Below are 23,263 nucleotides of genomic sequence, written 5' to 3'. Positions count from 1 at the left end.
ACCACCACCACTCGGGAACAAAACAAGCCTCCTCCCTCTGTCTGTTTGGCGCTGAGCCCGCTGAGGTGAGTTGTCTTGTTTGTGTCGTGATGCAGTCGACTTGCTGATGCCTCTGAACGTTTGTTGCCCGGGTCTCCTCAGAGAGACACGTCGTCTCGTCTGAATCATCAGGCTCGTCAGTCACAGGAGGAGCCTGGTGAGATTTGATTTATAGTGATTCGGGAACCGTGGAGAGGCTGCTATCATAAATATGAAAAATAGATGGGAGGTAGATGATGATAATGAGTTTTTAATATTAATATCAGCACATTTTTGTAAGGTTTTACTGCTGTGAGCTCACAGTTGTTGGTATTTAAGTACTCCTTTGCTTTTTAGTAAAATCACTGAAGTTTTTCACATAATTTAAGAGTTTGCCTCCTTCAGTACAGGTCTGTTTTGGTCAATCATCAAGTCCTTTCCCCCTTTTTTTGCTCAGTTGTCCTCTTGTCTTTCATAATTCTCCTGTCAGATTCCCTGGAGCCATGCCTGCCATTGTGAACCTCCTCTTCAACGTGGTCTCCACCAACACCACCATCTCCTTCAACGTGGTGCTGCCCATGGTGAGCCTGATCTCTCTTTTCATGGGGGTCGGAGGTCACCTCCTGCTGTGGCTGGTGCTGATGAAGAACCCCCGCAGCCGCTCCAAGCCGAGCTCCGTGCTGCTCCTCAACCTCAGCCTGGCAGACCTGGGCGCCCTGCTCACCCTGCCCTGCGTGCTTCTGAGCGCCAGTTTCCAGAACTGGCAGCTCGGTGGCGGGACCTGCGTTCTCCTGGGATTCATGACTTCAATAACCGTAGGCGTGGAGATCTTCAGCCTGGCTGCCTTGGCGGTGCTGAGGTATCGCATTGTGGCACCCCGGACGAGACCACCCGCTAGTCTGACACAAGTGTGAGTATTAAATGTCAAGCAGAAGTGACTTTATGAAAACAAAAACACGGTCACCCTGTGTTGAATCGTTAAGTAAGTCAAATTATTCAGTATTTACATTGTTGTTTTTGAAGAACCAGTGAAGTACTTTGTCTTATCCAATGAACTGTGTTACTTATGACACTTTTTTGTGCTCAGAGACCAGAAATTCTTTAAATTACCAGGTGTTTCAACACTTTCAGATAGTTTTAACACTTGTCTGAAGTTATGTTTGAACAGTCCTTTCTCCTCCAAAAGCATCATATAGAGCATAACCACTCTCCATGAACTAAATGAAGCTAGGGAACACTAGCTTGTATAATTCTTGGGCTCCTGATATTGCAAACCTAAATGATCGCAAGAGGAGAGACAATATTAACAGAAACCTGTAAAGCACAATCAAAGCTGATACATTATTGATTAAAACTTTGTACTGACTCAAGTCGAACCTATTAAAGTAGATGTTTAATGGTTCTTTCACTTCAGCATGGTGGGTTTATTGATTAGAAATAAATTGAATCTCAAGGATGGGCTTAAATAGATGCATTAGTTTGTAGAATCTCAAATAATTATAGACTCACAATTTACTTTTAGAGCAATTAATTCACCTTTGAACACTGGTATGACTTCTTTTGAAAAGAAAATTTAAAAGGCTGCACAAGTTTGAGATTTTCTTGTCTATGGTACATCTTGATAAACTAAGTTTTGTGGCATACATAATGAAGCAGTTACTGTTTAAAGAAGAAGATATTTTCCCATGGAAATAATGGAAAACAAAACAGATACTGACACGGACACTAAAGGAATTGCAATTAACTATTTTTTTAAATATTTGCAGGTTAAAGCTACATATTTTCGTCAGAATATTCTGGTTGTATTGTTGGTTTATTCTGGATCATGCACTCTACCATCCTCAGTCTGCTTCTCTGCAGCTTAGGAAGGAAAAATTAACATTAGCCCTAGATGCTCATGGAGAGCTACAGAATCAATACATGTTCTGTTCAATTAAACAGAAATCCCATTCATTTAATTCAAGTGTGTGTAGTCTTACACAACAAATAAGCTGGTCCTTTGTCTTCCTTTCCCACAGGTTATTTACTGTGGTAGCCATTTGGCTGGTCTCAGTAACCATGGCCTTACCAAAGGTCACCTACATCAACTTTGACGGTGGATGCACATGGTCAGTTGGTTGGGAGGAGTGGCTGTTCTTCCTCGTCCCTGCCTTCCTGGTCTACTATGTGGCCCCTCTGATGTGCATCGCTGTCAACTGTGGCCTCATCATCTCTCACCTCCACCGCTGTCGGGGCACCCTGGTTGCTGACAGACGCAACAAGAAAGCTACAGCCCTGCTCATCGGCTCCACCCTAGTTTTTGCAATTAGCTGGCTGCCGTATTACGCACTTGAGTTTGTCAATGTTTTCTCACCTTACGTTAGCTCAGCAGCTTCTCCCACAAGCAAATTTGGACTTAAGTTATCTTCACCTTTGCCTCCAGCCGCTTTGCCTGGGGCAGATGAGCAAACGCTGACGAGTGTGACACTGCTGTGGGAGGTGGCCTCCCTGGCAGCCATTTTGTTGGTGTGCCTCGCCCCGTGCTGGAACCCTCCGCTGTACTTCCTGCTGTCGCGTCCGGCTGTACGTCAGCTGAGGGCGCTCCTGCCTTCTTTTGTTCGAGAGCAGTTGTTGAGAAAACCCGCGCAGCGTTGGCGTATCACTCCGGCTCCTCCCCCATGTTTGCCAGCGCCTCATTCTCCTCGAAACTTGCTCACTCACCAAAGTCTGACACACAGACTGACTCAATAAAGGTCAAAACAGCAGAGCTCACTCACATTCCCCCATCTCACACTCGTCACATGTGCCACCAATAAAACATTGTAAATCCAAATATATGATTCACAGGATGCCTTGCACATACAGTACAACATATTCGTTTGGGCTCAACATACCACATTTACATGTGTGGCTCTTGGCAACAACGTACAAGGCTTTTACAGTGACGGTAAATGAAATGGATTTTAGGCCATAAAACATAAAGTTTTATAGCACTCACTACAATGCCAGAGTCACTTAGCAACTTCTAGTCTAAGCAGTTCCAGATGGCAGAGGAGAAGAGCTGGAAATTTGAATAATTAGAGAACAAAAAGCCAAACAAAGCCGTTATCCTTTGAATCGTAGCTGGTGGCATCATTTATAAATCAAGGTCACTGAACTGAAATGTGTGATCTTAAAGGGACAGTTTCAGATCTTTTGAACTAGATACTATAGAAAGGCTTGAATACAATTGCTACCTTTCCTGTCATAGATGGCTCTTTGAACAACCTCAATTTTTTTTCAATTCTTACTGGATTGATGAGCTAATGGCTAGTCCGACCAGAACCCAGACCAAGGTAGACTGGTGCTGTCTTAAAACAAATTCAACCACAAAACCTCATAGTGGTTCATAAACCTTGACGTCATCATCAATTTTGTATACAGCTAGCTGCTGCAGTCTCTCTGTGTGTGTTTTGGTGATCCTCTTTTTCATTCAAAATGGTTGCCACAGCTAACTGACCTTAGCAAACAAAAAAAATAGCTTTAACTTAGTCAGTTTTACAAATATTGAGTTAAAATTGGATGTTTCAGCACTTGAAAGTCAACTTCAACATGATATCTTTCTTTAAAACTTTTTCATACAAGGTGGCAATATCCATTTCTTCAGGGAAAGCTGTTTTTTAATTAAGAATGAAGTTGTTTTAAAAATGGCAACAATTCGCTTTGGTCTTGACCCCACTGATACTAGCTAGTAACTTGTGAATCCAGTCAGAAATAAACTATATTCCTCTAACTGAAGTCATTCAAAGAGCTATCCACAACATGTAAGACATTACTTGTTTATAACCTTTTTTTCCACAAAACCCTGCTTCAAAAGATCTGAGGTAACCCTTTAACCTGCCACATGGGACCTGAACCTACAATAGCTTTTTTGGGGGATGTAAAGGACATCCGCTAAAACCCACACTGACTGACATAACCAAGAAGAGCAAATATGAAGGAAACTCCCCATGGAGCACACACACACCCACACACATGTCCCAACTACATGAAAAAGCCTCTGATAAATGTGAGACATAGCATTTGCAAACAAAAAACAACGTTGCTCTTTGCTGTGTTTGAGAATCTTCTGCTGTGCAGTATAACGAAGCACAGTGCATCACAAAACTCAGTGTAACCTTGAAATCCCATTAACCAAGCTTTGTGGCAGAGCTAAAACACAGGAGGAGCGGTCTTCTTACAAATCTACATGAAAAGCAGGGAAGCAGCAGCGTCTAGATTTAATGTCACGTTCATAATGGCACAAAAGGAGCCCCCCGCCCGACTTATGACAAGTATTAACAGATGCTGACTTATTTAGTTCTGAGCCTGAGTGCAGAGAAGTGCCTATTAAATCGAGATATGACACAAAGTGTTACATCAACAAGAAGAAAATTACCTCTCAACAAGTGGAGCCTATCTGCACCCAGAGTGCTTTCATATCACAATTTTAAAAACATGTCATGTACTAGCTGTGGTCACGGATTTTCTTTGACAAAATGACCGAGGCAGAGTGATTGGATTTGTTTTAGGTTGTGGTGGGGGTGTCAGGATATTTATTTAGAGATATCTGAAGCACTAGAATAAAGTAAACTTCATATGTAATAGGAATTCCTTATATATAATAAATTTGTTATGCAGATTGTTTAAATTTAATAAATGGAATAATCACAAAAAGGGTCATTATGCAAATCATTTAACAGTGTTAATTAGTTTATTTGCAAAGAATATCAATAACAAACTCTTATTTGACAGCTTAGAATGAAGCTAAAACAATTTATCTTAAGATATATGAGTGTGATTAATGTTGGGCTAAATTATCGCTAACAAATTGTTTGATGTTAAGAAGTTTTCCAAAAAAACAAATATTCAGAAGCTAAAGTAAAATAGCATGAAAAATAAATATAGATTAACAGATTTTTATTGTTATAAATGTAGAGAATTCTGATTATTTTAGCCAGCTCATAAAGTTTATTGTTACATACATTGAAGCATCATAAAACTTTGGCTTCAATCATGGATGAGCAAAATCTGGCTTTCCTGTCTGGGCAGTAAGAGGCAGATAAGGCCTTTGCTTTCTTTAATAAAATCCTTACAAGCATCTAATGTACATCAAAGACCCCAGACTTGAAGTATCCATGACCCCCTTTGTCTTTATTTTTCTTTTCTGCAAAGCCATATTAAGGTGCACTTGGAGCCACTTTGTAATGCAGCTTGTCTTGGTGCATTGCAGAAAAGGAATAAATCAAATAAATTCCTGAAATTATAGGTAGCGAGTAGTGAATTCTATATCACTTTAAGATCACATACTGTTTGTTGCCTGCAGCAAAACACCCTCATACCAACTCTGGTCCTCTGTTGTGCTTCACTGTGGGGGTGATGCGTCATTGTGTTTCCTTTTGTTTGAAACAAACGTGACAGTTTGAAACAATCCACCAGTTTGTCTCATTTTCTGCTTTTGAAAGCAGAAAACCAAATTCTTTTTTTCCATAGACTATGCCACATGAGCCTGCTAAGGGATGCTGCGCCCCAACCCCCCGTAACTCGCATGTCAAAGTGTCCTCAGGCAAGACACCGAACCCCACATCGCCCCTGATCTGCTCATCGGTCTGAGTGTGGCTTGTTGTCATGAAAAACAAACAAAAAAAAAACACTTTGCGTAGACAACAAGAATAGAAAACTGCTGACTAAATGCAGCCGATTTTCCACTTACCTGAAATCAGGTCAGAGTGAACTCCAGGGAGTTCTGAACTGCGTGTACAGATGTTTGGAGGATTTTTGGCAATTGCTGTGCAGTTACATCCTTCTTGTCTCAAAACTAGAAAACACTGTGTTGTTAGAAATGAAAAAAAATCATATTCCTGTCTTTTAAAAAGAGTCTTGTGTGTGTGTGTGTGTGTGTGTAGAGTAGGAGGGTGTGTTAATAGCTTTAGCAGTATGCCAAGACATGGGAGCTATATTGTCCATTGACCCTGCCTCTTTTTTTGATTTAACACCCTTAAAACCTGTTAAATCAAAGTCAAAGTTTCAAAAGAAGAAATTTGACTTCAAAGGACAGCAGAGTGTGATATCTTATTCCTGTGTTCTTGTTGTCTAAAGACTGAATGCAGGCTTGCTATGCGCTATGATAGGCTGGCTGCAAATACACGAATAAAGTGTTCTTGTTGTTGTTGCTCTTGTGCTTTTGAGAGCTTTTAGGAATAGTGCAAACCCACTGTGAACACTAAAGTCCTCTGTTGCACTTTATTGGATCTTGAATGAAAAAAACATGTCAGTTCTTAGCTTTTTTTTTGTATACAACATCCAACAGATACACAACATTAATATCCTTTTAGCAAACTTGGAAGCTCAAGTCCAAACGTTTTCTCAGTTTTATTTGATTTCTTACATAGTTTTGGAGGCATGAACTGGGTGAAATACAGTATGAGAAGACTCAACACCAAAAGTGACCTTTTCTTATTCTTTTTGGTACATTCTTATCAACAATATTGGTATAAAACCTGGTTTGACAACCAAGCATTTCATACCAGGTAATATTATTCACATCAATACGTCTTTAATTCAAGTTGATCTAGATGCTGGACATAAGATGGTGGTGATACACAGAACAACCTCTGACCTTGAGGCTGTCGCCTCTTCTACAGCCACAAACTCTCCCTAGTTGTCGTTTGACCCTTTGACATGTCCTGGACGACCCAGCTGCATATTCAAACGACAGCCCAGAGTGTCTCCATTACCAGGATGTAGGCAGTTTGTTATGTCAATACTATCTTAGTAGCTAATGAGAGCATTTATCGTTGTCATCTGTCTGCACCGTGATCCTCTCTGCAAGCCAGTAAGCTGCGGTGTCCTGATGAGACGTAATTAAGTCTGCAGATTAACAAAAGCTTTAAATATAAGTCATGCTCAGCAGGCCCATTAAGGGGATCCTTCCCGTTCCTGTTTCTATTTAACGTGTTTACTGAAGCTTTGACACATCTACAGGCCCTGCTGTACTGTGTGTGCAGAGCAGAAAGAGCTGCAGACTGGAACTGAAAGAAGATTAATATGCAATCAGTTCAGGAGATTGTCATTAAGTGATTTTTCTATTGTCTAGTTGGGCATTTAGGAGACAAATTAATTTTGTCATACAACACTCACCTGTTAATGGTCCTAGGCGATTTAAAAGTTGATTTAAATCCCAAACGGAGATGTCTTGAATACAATGATTTGTTCAGTCTATAAAATCAAACTTTACTATGAGGAAAAAAAGTTTCGAATTATTCCCAGCTATTATTACAAACATATTATGACATATTGTATATCTAAAAAGATTTACTCTTTTTTTATTTTTTTTATGTTTTGTATTTTAAGTTTTGATCCTGAGTTGTTTTTTTTCCACCTTACAGTATATTTCCATACAGGAGGGTTGCTGTACATTCAAGAATTGTTCAATAGCAGGTTTGAAAAACAGAAAGTTTAATTAAGATGTTTTGTACAGTAAAATGTGTATTTAAAATTAAAGTCTTACAGGAAACATGCCTCCTTTTGTTTGAAAAAGTTTTTGTGTTTTCTTTTGGTTAAAATGCTACATGATGAGGACTTCTCGACCATCTCTGGTTGTATATTTTTGCAACTTACTTGGAAAGAGGCAAAGATGGGAGAATAGATTTATTCAACCCTGAGCTGAAGCAGTGACATCATTTTCCCACTGCAAATACAAATCACTTCATGAATGAACTACTTCAAATAATGGAGTTTAAAAAACAACTGCTTTTAGAGGGTTTTTGACTAGCTATAGTGAAATTCAGAAACTAAAATTTTTATCAAACACAGACAAATCAGTAATTTGTCACTTTTAAGCTTTATTTCTTTTTTGTAAGTACCACATTTGTGTACTGACCATCTATAAGCTCATATTTTGCTGAGAGGAAGGACAAAATATTGACCAGCTGAAATAACCATAGGTATCCTATGTAAAAGCATCACGTTGATGATAGCAGATGTTTCTCTAAAATAAGCTCTCTGCATTAATGGTGCATTCAGACAAATGGACATTTTTTTGTTTGTTTTTTGTTTTTTTGCATTGGGCACTGAAATGTCCTCATACCATCACAGCTGCTAACTTTTGCATCCATCATTTCCAACACCAATGGACTTCCTCATCCTTGGCAGTGTCAGTTTTCCCCAAAGAGAGCTGAAACGTGGACTCAGCTGACAGCAGAGCACGTGTCCACTGTCTTTTGGTCCATCTGAGATGAACTTGGTGCCCAGAAATCTCTGCAATGATCCTTGGCGCATAGTTTTAAATTTAAGCCTTTCTTCTCACATATGGCTTCAGGTTACATCTCTGCAGGCTTTTTGACTAAAGTTGTGTGGACTGACAATAGTTTTCCAACATTCTCCAAAGCCTGTTTACCTTTCCTAATCGCAGCATGATGGTTTGTTATATAACTCTGCCTGGGGATTCGAAGGGCATATGCATCCAATATTGATTTTCTACCACTGAAGTTCCCCTATAACACTTCCCCCCGGATCACTGAATCTCTGCTCAAAGCAGCAGAGTGTTGGTGGTGCAACAGGGAACAGGATCTCTCTTTCAGATTAACAGCTAGTGCCTTTATTATTCTAGCATCATGAAATTTTGTTACCTTTAATTACATATTGGTCTCAAAAGATCATTGTTTTTTTCTTATTGTGTGTTATGGTTGAAATGGCAACTGCAGTGTTACCGTAAGTTTGGACCTGAGAGGTGCAGACACATTGATCTTTGCGTCTCATTCTGCTGCGTTTGGGGGGGATAGTTGTGAAGGGAATTGAGGAGTGATTTGTGACAAAAGGGTGGCAGCAAAGGTCAAAGGAAAGGTTTACAGACAGTGGTGAGAGCAGCTATGCTGTATGGTTCGGAGACAGTGGGACTGACAAAAAGACATGAGACAGAACTGGAAGATGTTGAGGTTCTCCTTGGGAGGGACAAGGATGGACAGGATTAGGAATGAGGTCATCAGAGGTACAGCACAGGTTGAAGGACTCAGAGATAAAGTTAGAGAGGCCAGACTGAGATGGTTTGAACATGTGCAGAGGGTATTGAGTATATTGGTAGAAGGATGTTAGAGACGCAGCTGCCAGGAAAAAGACAAAGAGGAGATATCTGGAAGCAGTTAGAGAGGACATGGAGGTAGCTGGAGTGAGGACAGAGGACACAGAAGGCAGAGTTAGATGGGGGATGATGACCCGCTGCAGCAACCCCTGAAAAGGGAACAGCCCAAAGAAAAAGAAGATTTGCGAAGGGAATTTGAATATCTGGAAAGGATAATGTTTAAATGAATCACACACATTTATATATGTATATTTTCTATGTGTAAAAAGCAATTCTTAATGTTGCACCTGAAGTGATACACACAGGTGGGCACACAGCAGGAGGAGAGACCTTCTGTTTGTGAAAATGTGTTTAGTATGCTAATAGAAGACAGCTGCCAAGCCCCATCAATCTTAATTTATTAGAGGAAATCTAAAACAACCCGGGATCTCTAAAAAAACAATAAAGTAAAATGACTTCTAAAAGAAGGTTTTATTATTATTATAACTGCAGCAAGCTGGTTGCAGGTTCAGAATATGGCTGCAGTCTTTCTGCGTGGAGTTTGTTTGTGCTCCGTGTGCACATTTCCTCCACGTTCACCAGTTTTCTCCCACAGACCAAACAACATGCATGCTAGATTCATTGGTGACTCTAAACTGTCACTAGATGTGAGTGTGAGTAAATGGTTGTCTTCTTTGTCTCTATGTGTCCCTGTGATGGACTTCTGACCTGTCCAAGGCTGTCCCCCACCTCTCACACAGTGACTGCTGGACCAAAAACCCTGCATGGAAAAGCAAGTAAAGAAAATAGATGGATAGAAGAAGTCATATTTTCTTTAATATACTTTTTCTGGAACATTTCAAGAGGCAATGGACTAGATTCCACTAAAGGCAGGTTTTTTTTAAAGCATCACCTAATTACTTAATTCACAGTTTAATTGAATGATCCAGGGCACCGACTCTCAAACACATTAATGCCATTTTTTTTGTTTTGCAACTAAAAGCTGTAACAGCAGGCATTCCCAGACAAAAGACTTATCAATATTCCTACTATGATCTGATCTGCTTTTTAGATGGAGCTCCAGTCTTCCTCAGGAAACAGGGAGAGGTGTTCTCATTCGTGCAGGATTTATTTTTATTTTCAAGATAGTGGATATGAGTTAGATCAGCTTCCAGATGGCATTAGACTTTAGCATGAATGCCTTTCTCTTTAACACAGCGTGTCACTGTCTGGATAATAGTAGGGTTTGCAGCATTTACTGTATGCCAAGAGGCAAAAAACCCACTGATGAGGGCTTTGGAGGAAATGGGAAAATAACTGAAAAACGGAGCTGAACAGTTTGGAGAAAGCAACAGAAAGCAAGAAAATGTGTTTAATAGTACAGGATATGTAACAGAGACTAAAAATGTTCAAAACAACCATCCACATAATCTAAAAGTTTCATTAAAAAAAAATTCTGAGTATTTTGAGCAGGCTACGTTAAATATTCTTCAAAAAGCAAAGAATTAGGACAACATTTTACCTTCTTTTCATCTTGTTGACTATGAGCAGTAAACCAAAGAGGGGATGTGGCCAGAAAGAGAATTTAACTCAAGGATTGAGTTGAGACTGATTTAATTTATTGGAGATATTCTGTCGGATCAGGGGCTGAGATGTTATTAGCCAACAGAGGATTACAAAAATAAAAAATAAACCAAATAATTTTTAGCAGTGAGAGTGGCAGCTAGCTAATGCACACAATTATGATGGTGTACTCAGTCAGCAGCATCATGTTAATGGACTTAATAGTTGATATTAGCATGTTTAAAACATTCTTCCCTGCAAATGACCTTATATAATGGGGAGGGGTTGTATTTTTAAAAAATAATCAGGATTTACTGCCTTTACTTTGGAAAATGGGTTTGGGGTTGGAATGCTACATTTTGCCTAGAATGGATGGATATAAACTCAAATGTCAAGCATTTTTACATAAAAAAACAACACACGTGACCATTATTGAATTAAAAAAAATCACAACTTCACAGCAGTCTTTCTAAATTGGTGGCTCCTGAGCCTCATCAGGTCTGCAGGCTCATTCCATTTGGCCCGCAGTGTCATAAATTATTTTTTAAAAATACATACACCATCCAGTACAGGATTCAGTTGTAGCCCAGCTCAGGCAGGGTTACTGATGGGGGTGCCTTAGCCAATCAGAGTCCTCCACTCAGACACTGAAGCTATTCAGATATTTTATAACTAGACAGAGAACCAGAAACCAGATGCTGAAGCCACATAAGACAAGCACCCCAAAGAAGGCTAGTAGCAGTACAATTTTAATCTCTCCTCATTTACCTAACGAAAACATAAAAACACACTTTAATTTTTTTTTCCAGGTGTTTATTTTTGCAGACTTCGTTTTTTCTCATGTGTCTCAACTAAACGTGCCAATTCTACACCACGACTAAATTTAGAAATCTTCAAAACCTTTATTTTACATTAATTTTTTGATGGATTGTAGCCAAAATGTTTATGAACTTCAACCACAAAATGCTTTCTGCTTTCTTTGAAAGACATGCTCTGAAGCCAGACCCTAGTGACCATTAATGGAATTGCATTATGGCACTTCTTTCTTGGTTTTCACCTCGAATGCTAGTTAATTTGTGTTTTCACCACTTCGTACCCTTGCCTCATACCTCTCATCTTGCACTTAGTGGTTGCCATGTTGTACTCAGCAAATTTGACAAACTTCAGCCTATGCAGAAGGCGTTATCAATAATACTCCAGTAAAATAAGTCATCCATGCTGCCAAGATGGATAAGCATGGCCAAGGTGAGTATGAAGACACCCATGGCAGGTAGTTTCTATTTATAACTACAAAAGGATACAAAGTGACTAAAACAGCTAAAGAACAAGTCAACCCAGAGCTCTTCACGTCTGATATGGATGACCGCGCTCATTTCAATTGCAGTTTTTGCTTTTAATAACACACTGTGAATGTCTGAGTAAGTTTACCTCAAGAACTTTCTTTTGACTCAGCAAATTTAGAAAAAGGAGTTATGCTACTAAGCTGCTACTAGAATTTGGGTCTTGGGCCTTTAAAGGGGGGTGAGAGCTGAGAGCTCCTGAGGAAAGCCTTGGTTTGGTGTTCAGCTAGATTTGTTTGAAGAACCAAATATTTGGAGTGCTTATGTGACCAAAACAGCCAAAATACAAGATATAATCAAGGAAACCAAATAATTAAAACATGTTGTTTTTTTTTTGTTTCTGGAGTTCTAAATTTTGTATTTTACATAGGCCAGAGTCAGTTATTTATCTGACTGAAGGGAAGGAAGCAGCATTCCAATCTACTAAGGTGTTTCTGTTTATCTGTGTTTTATAAAAGGTTTTTACTTAGCTTGGTAATTTAAGATTTTTGTTTGCTGTAGTTCTTCTTAATGAGACACCATCAGAGGAGCTGACCACTACTTCCCACACTGCTAATTAGTTTTAGAGTTATATTTTGTCACTAAATGGGCCATCCTGACTGGCTATCACTAAGCTAAAGAAATTTTATTTTAAACGTGTTTTCTGGTGTTCTGAAGTGATAAACATTTCTGTGCACATATGCCTGGGTTTGGTTAAGTTTGAACTGGTTTCAGTGGTGCATGTTTTTTATTTGCATGTAATATATTATTCTGTAAACATATCTTAATTCCCTGACAGAGCAGTTTTATCCAACATTGTTTTTTTGGCATATTCAGTGTGTATGGCTTCCATTTTGTTATACTTCATACAAGTCTATTACTGGCAGAAGCCCCTCCAGAACCCCACCAAAACCTAAAGCAACAACAGAATGTCTTTTTCTTTCTTCTTATTAATGAACTGAATTCAGTTCAGTACTTTGTAATGCTTTTTAATTGTTGACATATACAAGCTATTTGAAAAATACTGAGAGTAAAGGAATTACCTTGTGATATAGGTCTACGCTGTTGTTTTCATTTTAGAAAATTGAAATTTCTTATTGAGCACAGCACAGTCACTACTTAGCTGACTGAAGCTTGCACTCGTCTTGTTTCAAACTAAAAAAAAAATATGCATAAAACTTAAGGAGACCCTGCATTCTAATATCGGTATGTTGGTTTTTTGGTATCAAAACATATTATTCTGTTCAACTTAGACATGTTGTCCTTATTTGGGGAGACAAGGTTTTTTTTTTTATTTATTCAAATTCTAAAAAATTAGACATGTATTAAAACTACTTATTGTTTAATTTATATATATATGTGTGTGTCCCCCAGCAGCACATTCATTCACCCGGAGGCGTCTCTCTGTCTCCCTCTGGCGGCCACTCCACCTGCTCGTCCGCAGTTTAAACCTAAACGAAGCAAGCTTCTGTATGAGAAAGGACGCACAAAGAACCGACAGGAGTGATGGATATTCGCCCTGGAGGACGGAAGTGAGGGGCACTCCCTCATCCCTCAGCCTCCCTCCCTCCCTTCCTCCACCTCCGACCCGACGAGTTGGAGCATCACTCCCCTCAGTGAAGGACGCGCCTCCCAAACACACTTTACACGCACTGACACATACAGAGAGCAGGTGTTGGGCTCAAGCCGGAGGTGGGGCGCTCGCTGCTGCCCGCTAGGACACGGAGAACACCGGAGGAAGGTGGGAGGGGGACGTATGAGTGCACACCGGCGGCTTGCTCCCCTCTCCTCTCGCCTTTTAGGACTGGAAGCCGCCTCTCATTCCGAACGGAGACGCAGGTGTGTAATCCTGTCTCTGCCCGCCTACCTCGCCTCCACGCGCCGGAGCGGGAAGAATAACATCACGTTAAATGAGTCGCGCGCGTCCTCTTTTGTGCGCCGCATGTTGCCGCCGCCGCCGCCGCTGTGAATGTGACGCCGGCTCTCCAGCCAGCACAGATGACTTAAACCACACCGAGCCCGCTCCTTAAAGACAACCGGACCCGCTGAGCACCATGGCTGACCAGGTAAGGCCACTCTGCTTCCCCGCCACCACCACCACCACCCCTCTCACGCCCACCTCGCGCGCTCCGCACAATACACGACGTCTTGGCAACGCGTTTCCCCTTCTATACCTTAACGTGTTTTATTTTTATTTAGCTTCTTTTTTTGTTTGTTTGTTTTCGGGAAATACGGGGATATTTGTGAACCTTCACTGAATGGACTTTCAGTCTGCGGCTGAATGCTGACTTTACGCTCTCCCCCCACGTTTCTGCACACTCTTTGTTGGGATTTCTGACCCTCCTGTGTGACATGTGGTCAGTGTTTGTTGTTCTGAAAGGTTCCCCCGTCCATCTGACAGGCTTTCTCCTCTCCCGAACGAGTTCACCCACACACACACACACACACACACACTTTGCAAACAATTGCCGCATGACGAACTGTGCATCTTTAAAGCTGCTTATAGGAAAGCAGCGGCGCTGGTGTAATTGGGTCGTAAAGACGCAGGAAAAAAACAAAAAAAAACAAAAACATTGCCCGTAGTATTAATTTTGCATTGTCTGCTGTTGTTCGCCCTAGTTTCTCGACTGCCTGGCGAGGGGAAGAGATTAACCCCTGACACTCTGGCTCAGCACGCCTGTCACGGATCTCTCCCTGTGCTGCAGACAGTGAAGGCATCCCTAATTGATTAGCTCGTCCAATTAACCTAATTGAGCAGCCTGGCTGATCCTCTGCAAGATATGTGTGTGTGCCACACCTTGGCAGCTTTTTCTTTCCACCTACAGTTCACTACACAGCTCCGTCTTATGTCACAATACAAAACACAACCAGACAAAGTTAAATATGCTATGAAATCAATTACTACGCATTAATATTATATTAACACATTGTGTGTACAACCGTACAACAACACTGCAATGTTCTACGCTGATCAACGGTGATGGGAGTCGTTGTTTTTGGCAGGAACAATAAAAATGTCAGCCACATGCGCTTTAAATCTAACTTTCTAAAACCTTAATTAAAGCTGATTTCTAATTTTTCACGTCGATATTAACACTAGTCCGCAGTTTTGTTCCTCTGACGACAGGAAGGTTCTGAAGTGGCACTTTTGATTAGTTTTTCTCCTCAGTCGGGAAAAAGGTGGAATGCTCTCCCTCCACACACACACACACGGGTCGGAGGGGAGTTGTTGCCTAAAGCAGAGGAGTTCAAGTATTTGGGAGTCCTCCTGGTGGGATGGAAGAAGAGATGGAGTGACAGATTGAGGTTTCGTCCTGGTCCTCTGGTCATGATGCGTGGATCGTGACTGAAAGAACGAGGTCCCGGATACAAGCGGCTGAAATGGGCATTTTCGATAAGGTGGCTGGGCTTAAGCTTTGGGTGTATAGCACCACCCTTCAAGGGGAGTAGAGCCACTGCTCCTCCTCATCGAAAAGAGTCAACTGAGCGCCTGGTAAGGGTGCATCCCTCTGGGGTTTTTCCAAGCCCCACTGAGAGAAAAACCTGGGGCAGGTCCAGAACTTGCAAGAGTTCTTGCCTGGAAGCAACTTGGGATCCCCGGGGGAGGAGCTGGATAGCGTTGCTGGGGAGAGGGATGTCTGGGTTTCCCCCCCGGACCTGTTGCCTGCGTGAACCGACCTCAGATTAGTGGCAGAAAAAGAGTGGATAGATTTTTCCCCTCAGATTATTGCCCCACTTCTGTCCAAAAGCATTCATTTATCAGCTACTGGCTGCGTCTTTCTTTAAATTTGAATTTTTGCTCTTGAAAAAGTTAATGAATTTCAGAAAATGTGATTTTTTTTTGATTTGACGTTTGTGTGGTGATAACGTTCTGCCTCGATTACCATCCTTCATCCAGTTACTGTGAGCTGAGGTTGCACGGTATTAGAATAAACCTGCAATTAGATGAATGATACTATTGTTGAATTTTCTTAAGTTTTAACATCTCAGCCACCATAATCTCAAGCACATGTGAGCATTAAAGACAGTGAGGGTCCAAATATAATAGCCTGAACGCCTGGCGTTTTGAATGCCTTAGTTTTATTGCAGTCCAGGCAGTTCTTTGCAGTATTGTTGTTGCTGTGACTATAGATTTTTTGATATACTGTGCAATACCCATAACTCCATCCATTTTCTAGTACTGTTTGTTCCCATTCAGGGTCGCAGGGAGAGCTAGTGCCAACCTCCAGGGGTCATTGGGCAAGAGGGCAAGAGGCCATCACAGAGCTAACACAGAGCCACACAGCTGAGCACACTCATACCTAAGGCTAGTGTGCAATGTCCAATTATCCAAGCATTTTTTCAGACTGCCTGAGAAAAACCCAGACGGTGCACAAGGAAGCTGCTGTGAGGCAGCAATGCTAACCACTGTGCTGTCCACCACATAGTATGGTGTAGGAAAATAATACAACTTTCTATAAAGCTACTCACTTCATGCCATGAAGAGAATATACTGTAGTCTTTATACAGCAAAACACTAAGCATTAGTGTGTTGTAAAGTTTATACTGTACATCTCATTGCAGTAATGCACTGCAGAGCATCACAGGCATATATGCATTTGTTATTTTCTACAATAAAATACTGTAAAAAAAACACACTATGCCATTATACAGGGCTGTAAAGATTATTGTAAAGAATTTTATTATGCACCAGTCGTAACATGGTGCTGCAGTGGCTATTACTCCTAAAGATTTCTCCAGGTTTTCCAGTTTCTTCCCACAGTCCAAAAGCGTACATGTTGGTTTGATTGATGGTTCTAATTTAGCCGAAGGTGTGAGAGTTAATGCGCAGGACTATCTGTCTCTCTCTGTTAGCCCAGTGATGGACGGGCGACCTATCTGTGGCGTATCCACCTCCTCTTACTCAGTGTCAGCAGGCGTAGACTCCACTTCATCACCGGGACTCTTTAGGGGATTAAACCAACACATGTGATTTATGGATGGAAATATTGACTGGGCCGTAGGTTTAGGCATTATCGCACAGAAGACTGTCCTATGATCTGTTGTAAGACACTTTAGTACACAACCCCTGTGCCTCCGTATCTGCCATGTTCATGTGATTCATTAGCTCTGATTGGCTTAAAGGATGCTCGGAGTGCATCGCTTCCCCGTAAAGGCAAAGGTAAACTCTCATGCTGTGCTACACCGGACCAAGTTCCCACTTCATTTACACCTGGCAGTCAGTCTTCCAATCCAGTTTATTGACCACCCCTGAGAGTAAAGTTTAATTTAGACAGAAGTGACATTTCTGGAGTTTTGCTGAATATATCAACCTCTAAATCTAAGTCGCTCAGGTTAAGATAAGTTGGGAAAACCTTCCCTAATGGTGGCACTAAACTGCATGGTATTTCAGTTTGCTCCTGTTTCTGTGCCATCCCCCTTTAATTAAGTGCCAATACTGTCATTAGCTTTGCCACAGGCAGACTCTAAGCCACAGACGCCCAGTGGAGCAAAGTTAGATTAATTGCTGCATTAATATTGATGAGGGTCATCTATGGCTGACCTGCTGTGGTTTCTACTCTCTCTCACACACACACACACACACACACACATAGAGTATTCTCTGCCAAATGATTGCTCTGGAGGGAAAAAAAACGTCTGCCAGGCGCCAGTACTGATTTTCCTTTTGCAATAACAAGGGGATAAAAATCCCATTTTATTATGCTGAACTCTTCCAACATAAATCCATGCTTCACTCGTCATGTATGCTGTGCAGCAGAGAGCCACACGACCACATTTCTGTCACACAGCTGTTGCCCCTCCACTCCTCTGAGCTGTCCTTTGTGTTTCTTGCACAGATCCTTCCTCTTCTTTTTTCTCAGGTCTCCACTTCGTTTACCGTGCGAATCCTCAGCCTGCTGTCTCTTACAATCCTTCAGTGGCTCCCCTGCCTCCGTGTTCATACCTCACTACCCTCCCCGGTTTTGTTTTTTTTTTCGTCTTTGACTTTTCTATTTGGGTTTTTATCACCTCACCTTCGCTGTTGTTCACCTCTCTCTTATTTATACACATACACAAATACAGTGGGTTTCTGCTGATTATATTTACTCGAACAGACAGTGTTTGGTTGTCAAACAGATAAATCTGTAGCCTGTGTGGAGCTTTGCGTTCTCTGCCCACGACGCAACTTCATTTCACGTTCATGGACTTGCACTGACATCTCTCTGTTATCTGTTTTAATTCGATTGCAGTACAGTATGTTTCTCACCACGGCGCCGCCCCTCCGGCGAGGGAGCACCCCCCTGCCTGTCAAGCACCAGCTGCGGCGGGAGGAGGCCGTGTCCGAGGACTGCGATTGGATCCCGGGCCTGGAGGAACCCACCACGTTGCCTATCAGTGACACAGCGGTGCCTCGGGACGAGTCTTTCAGTCAGTCGGCAGCAGCCCAGCCGGCTTACCAGAGCCACGGTGGGGCGCTGAGGATAGTGCTGCTGGGTCAGAACGGCGTGGGCAAATCGTCGCTCGCCTTATCCCTGGCTGGACAGTCGGACAGATCCCTCTCTATAGACTCTGAGACACAAGCTTGTGGTAATGACCTGAACAGGAAACTTTAGAAAGGCTTCTTTAGAGGAAATGTTCTTGCAATATGTCCTTTTGTCATCCACACATAAAATGACTTTAACCAAACACTTATGAAGAAAGTATTAGTATATTTACTTAACGGGAAGACTTGAACGATGTGCGTTGTTCACCAAAATACGTAACTGGATCTAAAAGCACAAGCCAAATGATTCTCTTCCAAAGAAAAAAAAAACATGTTACATAAGAAACAAATGCACCAAACTTTCAGTGGAAAAGGAGTTTAGAGTTTTTCAAGCAGCTTATTTATGGATTTTGTGGCAGTTGATCCAAGATATCGAAGTTTAGAGGTTATTGTTTCCTCCTGGTCCAGCTGCACACCAGGTTGTTTTTTTAATTAGCCTTCCTGCCTTTGTTATTGCTCTTCAGACTCTGTTTGAGGATGCACCTTTGTTGGAGTCCATTTTGAAAGGTTTTTTTTTTTTTTTTTGTGGCGGAAAGCTCATTTCAGCAGTGTGGCTTGTCAAAAACAAAAAGGTGGGTGTGTGTGTGTGTGTGTCGGGGAAAGCGGGCGCAGCGAAACACACCGCTCCAGTCGCCACCACTGTTGTCAGTCTTCTCACGCTATCTCATGCGGCGCCCTCTATTTGGTCAGTGCGAATGAGGAAGGATGAACAATGGCGGCGTAGGGAGGGGGGAGTTCTTACGAGTGCAAGTCCTTTCTGTGAAAGGAGCCTCATTTTCTTCTTTTTAGTACATGCCACATTAAAGCAGGTAAATTTATTCTGCTCCCGTGTGGCGTGTCTGTCAGCAGACCCGTGTGTTCCACAGATCCGTGTGAGACCAGGGCTAATCACAGCTGCTCCTCAACCCTTCAGCCAGTTACTCTATTAGTCATCGTCACCCTGAGGAGACAGCCGACGTGCACCCGTCCTGCACCTAACCTCCAGCACTGATGCACCTTTTGCATTATGAATGGTCAGAAAAAAAACTTAACTTTAAGTATCTTACACGTTTGTAAAGGACAAAGATGTGATTCAGGAGATAATTCACCTACAATGCACGTGCTTAGTTACATTTTTACAACTTTTGATCAAGAACTGGTGTCAGAATGGTTATAGCCAGTATTTGTATTGACTGTTAGCTCGGGATTTAGGTACAAAACATAAAGAGGATTTTTATTGTGCCTGAAAGTGACTTATTCAGACGGAAACACAAAGGGGTAGTAGTTTTAGTTTTTTTCCACCCCACTTTTATTACTCGGGGAATTCTGTTTTCTCAACGTAAAAAGTGCAACAAGAGAGGTAGTTAAAAAAAAAGTGACTAGAAACATTTTAGTTCTGCTGTCGATCCAAGCAAAACGCTGTTCTGTCAGTCAAAGGCTTGACATCTCGTGTATCGTATCTGTGTGCTGTTGGGAGGCGTTAGTGCCAAACTACAAACTTGTATCAGCATTTCAGTGGGTATCATCTGAACTGCAAACAGAATGAACAACGTTCACTCTGGGGAAGCTCCTAAAACTGCGAACGCTTTCCATTTTTCAGCCCCACAATTCATACAGTCACGCCAATCTTGTATTGTAAAAACACTTTGCCACATCGTGTAACAGCTGTCGTATATCAATGATACTACAGATGTGCTGTTTGAAGCTGGGCTGACGTGTGCTCCGTGTGCGTTTGGTTGCAGGTGAGGGCTACGAGTGCACGGTGACAGTAGACGACGAGGACAGCAAAGTCGTCGTTTTTGACAATTGGAAACAGGTGAGTGACAGTTTCTTTGGAAGCGTTATTTCCTGATTTTTAGAATAAGCTCTTGTCTTTTCAGACACAGATCACCTTTTTCTCTGACACCATTGTAAAAACACACCTGAAGGTGCACAACGACGTCTGCCAAGCACTGCGCTATTTTAGCCAAGAGCCCAGGAACTTGGCTTAAAATAATTATATATTTGTTAGTTTTTTTCAAAAACAAAATATCTATAGACCGTCTAAACCAGGGGTGTCAAACTCCAGGTCTCGAGGGCCGCTGTCCTGGGAGTTTTAGGTTTTTCTGCTGCAACACGCTTGATTCAAATGGTTTAATTACTTCCTCACTAAATCATCAAGTTCTCCAGGAGCATGGCAACAAGTCATCCATTTAAAGCAGGTGTTTTAAAGCAAGAACACATGCAGGAGAGCGGCCCCCGAGGAATAGAGTTTGACACTCCTGGTCTGAAGTCTAAACCTTTCTATGATGTTCAGCAATTAAGGAGTTCTTAATGTTTTAGTTTTCATATAAAAAAAGCTTTATTGTGACCTCATAATGGTATTGATTGTGTTTACATCCACAATGACTCTTGAGATAATTACTTATGCAGTTCTCAGCCACAGTCACCTCACAGCTGCTCCACACAGAAGGAAAGTGGCCACAGTTTGGCCGACGCACTGCCGCGTTTATGCTTGCTGCTAAAAGCGAGGTAACAGAAAGCTACTGGGCTTCGAGTCATAAAACCAATCTTTACAACCAGATTGGGACAGAAATTGAAATTACAATAAAATTGTTCAATTTGATATTTAGCAATGGTCAAAGTAAGAAGAAATAAAGAGGAATTTCATGGTAAAAGAAATCCATTGCATGATTTTTTTGTTTTCTTTGCCCAGGTTTTCTGGTTAGGATGAGACACCAAAACTTAATAGTTAGGTTTAGGAAAAACTAAATCCTAATTTTGCCTAAAAGAGATTCTTCGCTTTGTTAAATCTAGTCTGAAATACACCTTTTCTGTTTATTTACTGCATCTAAAATGCTAAAGGCTTCCCTCAGTGCTGATTTGTTAGCGCTATAACATAAAAAAAACATGTGGATGTGTGCTTGGGATATTCTGTCCTGACGTTTGGGTCAGGATGCTGGTTCAACTCGTGTATGAAAACGTTAACAGTCTGCCTTCTTGTCTGTGAGCCTAACAAACCCTGCAGGAACAAGACATTTTTACTAAGCTGTAAAGTGGTTTGTAGATAATGGTACGAGCATGCTTGGATAGAAGAAATGTCAGTGTAACCACTGGTTTGAGGAGAACGGTACAGATTAGTCAAGCCTCATGTAGAAGCATCCAAAGTTCCAATATCAACATTCCTTTCCTGTTCTTCTGAAAAGGGAAAAACCATTTATTCAGTTCCTCTGATGGGCTAATTTCCCGTGTGTGTTCAAGTGTAAAAAGTGTGTTCGTGGTTTTGCTTTGTACACCGTGCAAGAAATCCCGCAGAAGCGGCTGTGCTCACTGAGCTCAAACTCTTCAAAGTTTTCTCATTTGATCATTTGAAAATTGCAAAGCTCTTTTTTTTTTTTTTTTTTAACTGTCATTTCAATTCACCGTCTGTGTTTTTTGGAGCTGAAGAGTATGAAGGAGTTAAAAACCAACCAGCGGTAAGGGTAATTTTCGGAGCGGGGTGGATGATCAGAGCCACAGCAGAGGGGAGCAGCGAGAGCTTGTCAAAATGCACCTTTCAACACTGAGGACATGCAGAATCAAACAGCATGCTGTTATTTATGGATATTAATGAGATGATGGCGCTTTCAAGCACTCTAATTACTCCGTAGGGCGGATCATCCTATTCCAGATGTCCATTGGGGCAGCACGAGCCCTGCTCTTGTGTTTGAATTATTCACATGCAGCTACATTTAATTCAGAGGAACTCCACACAAAGCATGCTCATTTCTCACCACCAATTCTGCTGTCTTCCTTCCTGCAGCTGTCATCACTTTCAAATCTCCCCAGTCCATTCACTTCGTGACTTTTTCTGTGCGTTTCTTTTTGACTCATTCTGTTGGTAAAAGCTCACTGAGCGTTAATTGCATTGGTTTTGCTGTGCATGTTAATACGAGGCAAGGCATTAAGGCTGAAGCAACAGACGTAGTCCAGTGGGAAGCTTGGACCAATTCCAGAGCCGTCAGCACTTGTGATGGGGGCAGAGTGGACTGGACAATTTCCAAGTCTGCAATTAGTCCTCATGTTTTTATGCTTTAGATGTAATAACTGTAGTATAATGGCATATATGCATTACGTTTAAACAAACAGAATCTCATGAATGCACAAAGTCAGGTGTGGAGACGGATGTCCTCCAACTGACTAATGTGTGCCCTGGCTCTGAGCCGGCACAGCGTTTACTGCCAGAGCCTGCAGCCCCAAGAGGCAGGGCTTTTGGCCTTGGTGCGAGCTGCGAGTGTTCTCCATGGGGCAACCCAACCTACACCCGAGTTACCATAGCAACATGCACAGACACACACAGGGCTGAATTAATCACTCATTCACGCGTAACATCATGCAGGAGCAGCGAGCGTCTCGCCGGCACTACTGTCTGCGGAGCTTCGTCCGCACATTGCCCTGCCGTACAAACTGTGAAAATCGGTGACAGAACTGTTGCACTCAGCAGTTGTTCCTTCAAGTGCTCCCTGCACTCAGCCCCAGCTGATTGACAAGAAGGTCTGTCACGGGAGGAGTAATTTTCCCCACTCCAGTGCCAGGAGTGGTGCACAACAAACTACAGGTGGAGCTGAACTGTAAGCGCAGGCTCGTGGAAGCCCTGTGCACAAAGACCGCGCTGTCAAACGCTGCTCCGGCGTGTTTACAACACAGCGGCGTATTGTACACGTGCGCAGAAGGCAGAGAGTCTGCTCAGCCAGACATCGGAGCTTGGAGAGTGTTGTGGGTGTCATGAGGGACAGGATGGTTTAAATAAGTCATCCATGTGCCCAGAATAGAAACACGACACACTTG

General features: G+C 41.9%; 2 protein-coding genes across 2 annotated transcripts in view; both read left to right on the top strand.

Annotated features, from left to right (window-relative positions):
- Positions 1 to 365: 365 nt before the first annotated feature.
- On the top strand, positions 366 to 7,584 carry si:ch211-119o8.4 (galanin receptor type 1). The gene is made up of 2 exons (XM_017420812.3): positions 366 to 928; positions 2,037 to 7,584. The coding sequence occupies exons 1-2, from the start codon at positions 522 to 524 to the stop codon at positions 2,746 to 2,748; spliced, it is 1,119 nt and encodes a 372-aa protein (XP_017276301.1). The 5' UTR covers positions 366 to 521; the 3' UTR covers positions 2,749 to 7,584.
- A 5,873-nt stretch (positions 7,585 to 13,457) lies between these two features.
- Positions 13,458 to 23,263, top strand: part of rem2 (RAS (RAD and GEM)-like GTP binding 2) — a 36,393-nt gene continuing 26,587 nt past the window's right edge. The window contains exons 1-3 of the mRNA XM_017420913.3: positions 13,458 to 14,021; positions 18,186 to 18,522; positions 20,200 to 20,273. Of these exons, the coding sequence (XP_017276402.1) occupies positions 14,010 to 14,021; positions 18,186 to 18,522; positions 20,200 to 20,273 (423 nt within the window). The 5' untranslated portion in view covers positions 13,458 to 14,009. The remainder of the gene's footprint in view (positions 14,022 to 18,185; positions 18,523 to 20,199; positions 20,274 to 23,263) is intronic.

Source organism: Kryptolebias marmoratus, linkage group LG20, assembly GCF_001649575.2.
Source record: "Kryptolebias marmoratus isolate JLee-2015 linkage group LG20, ASM164957v2, whole genome shotgun sequence".
Classification (NCBI taxonomy): domain Eukaryota; kingdom Metazoa; phylum Chordata; class Actinopteri; order Cyprinodontiformes; family Rivulidae; genus Kryptolebias; species Kryptolebias marmoratus.
The sequence above is the reverse complement of the archived record's forward strand: the minus strand, read 5'-3'. Positions and strand labels throughout refer to the sequence as shown.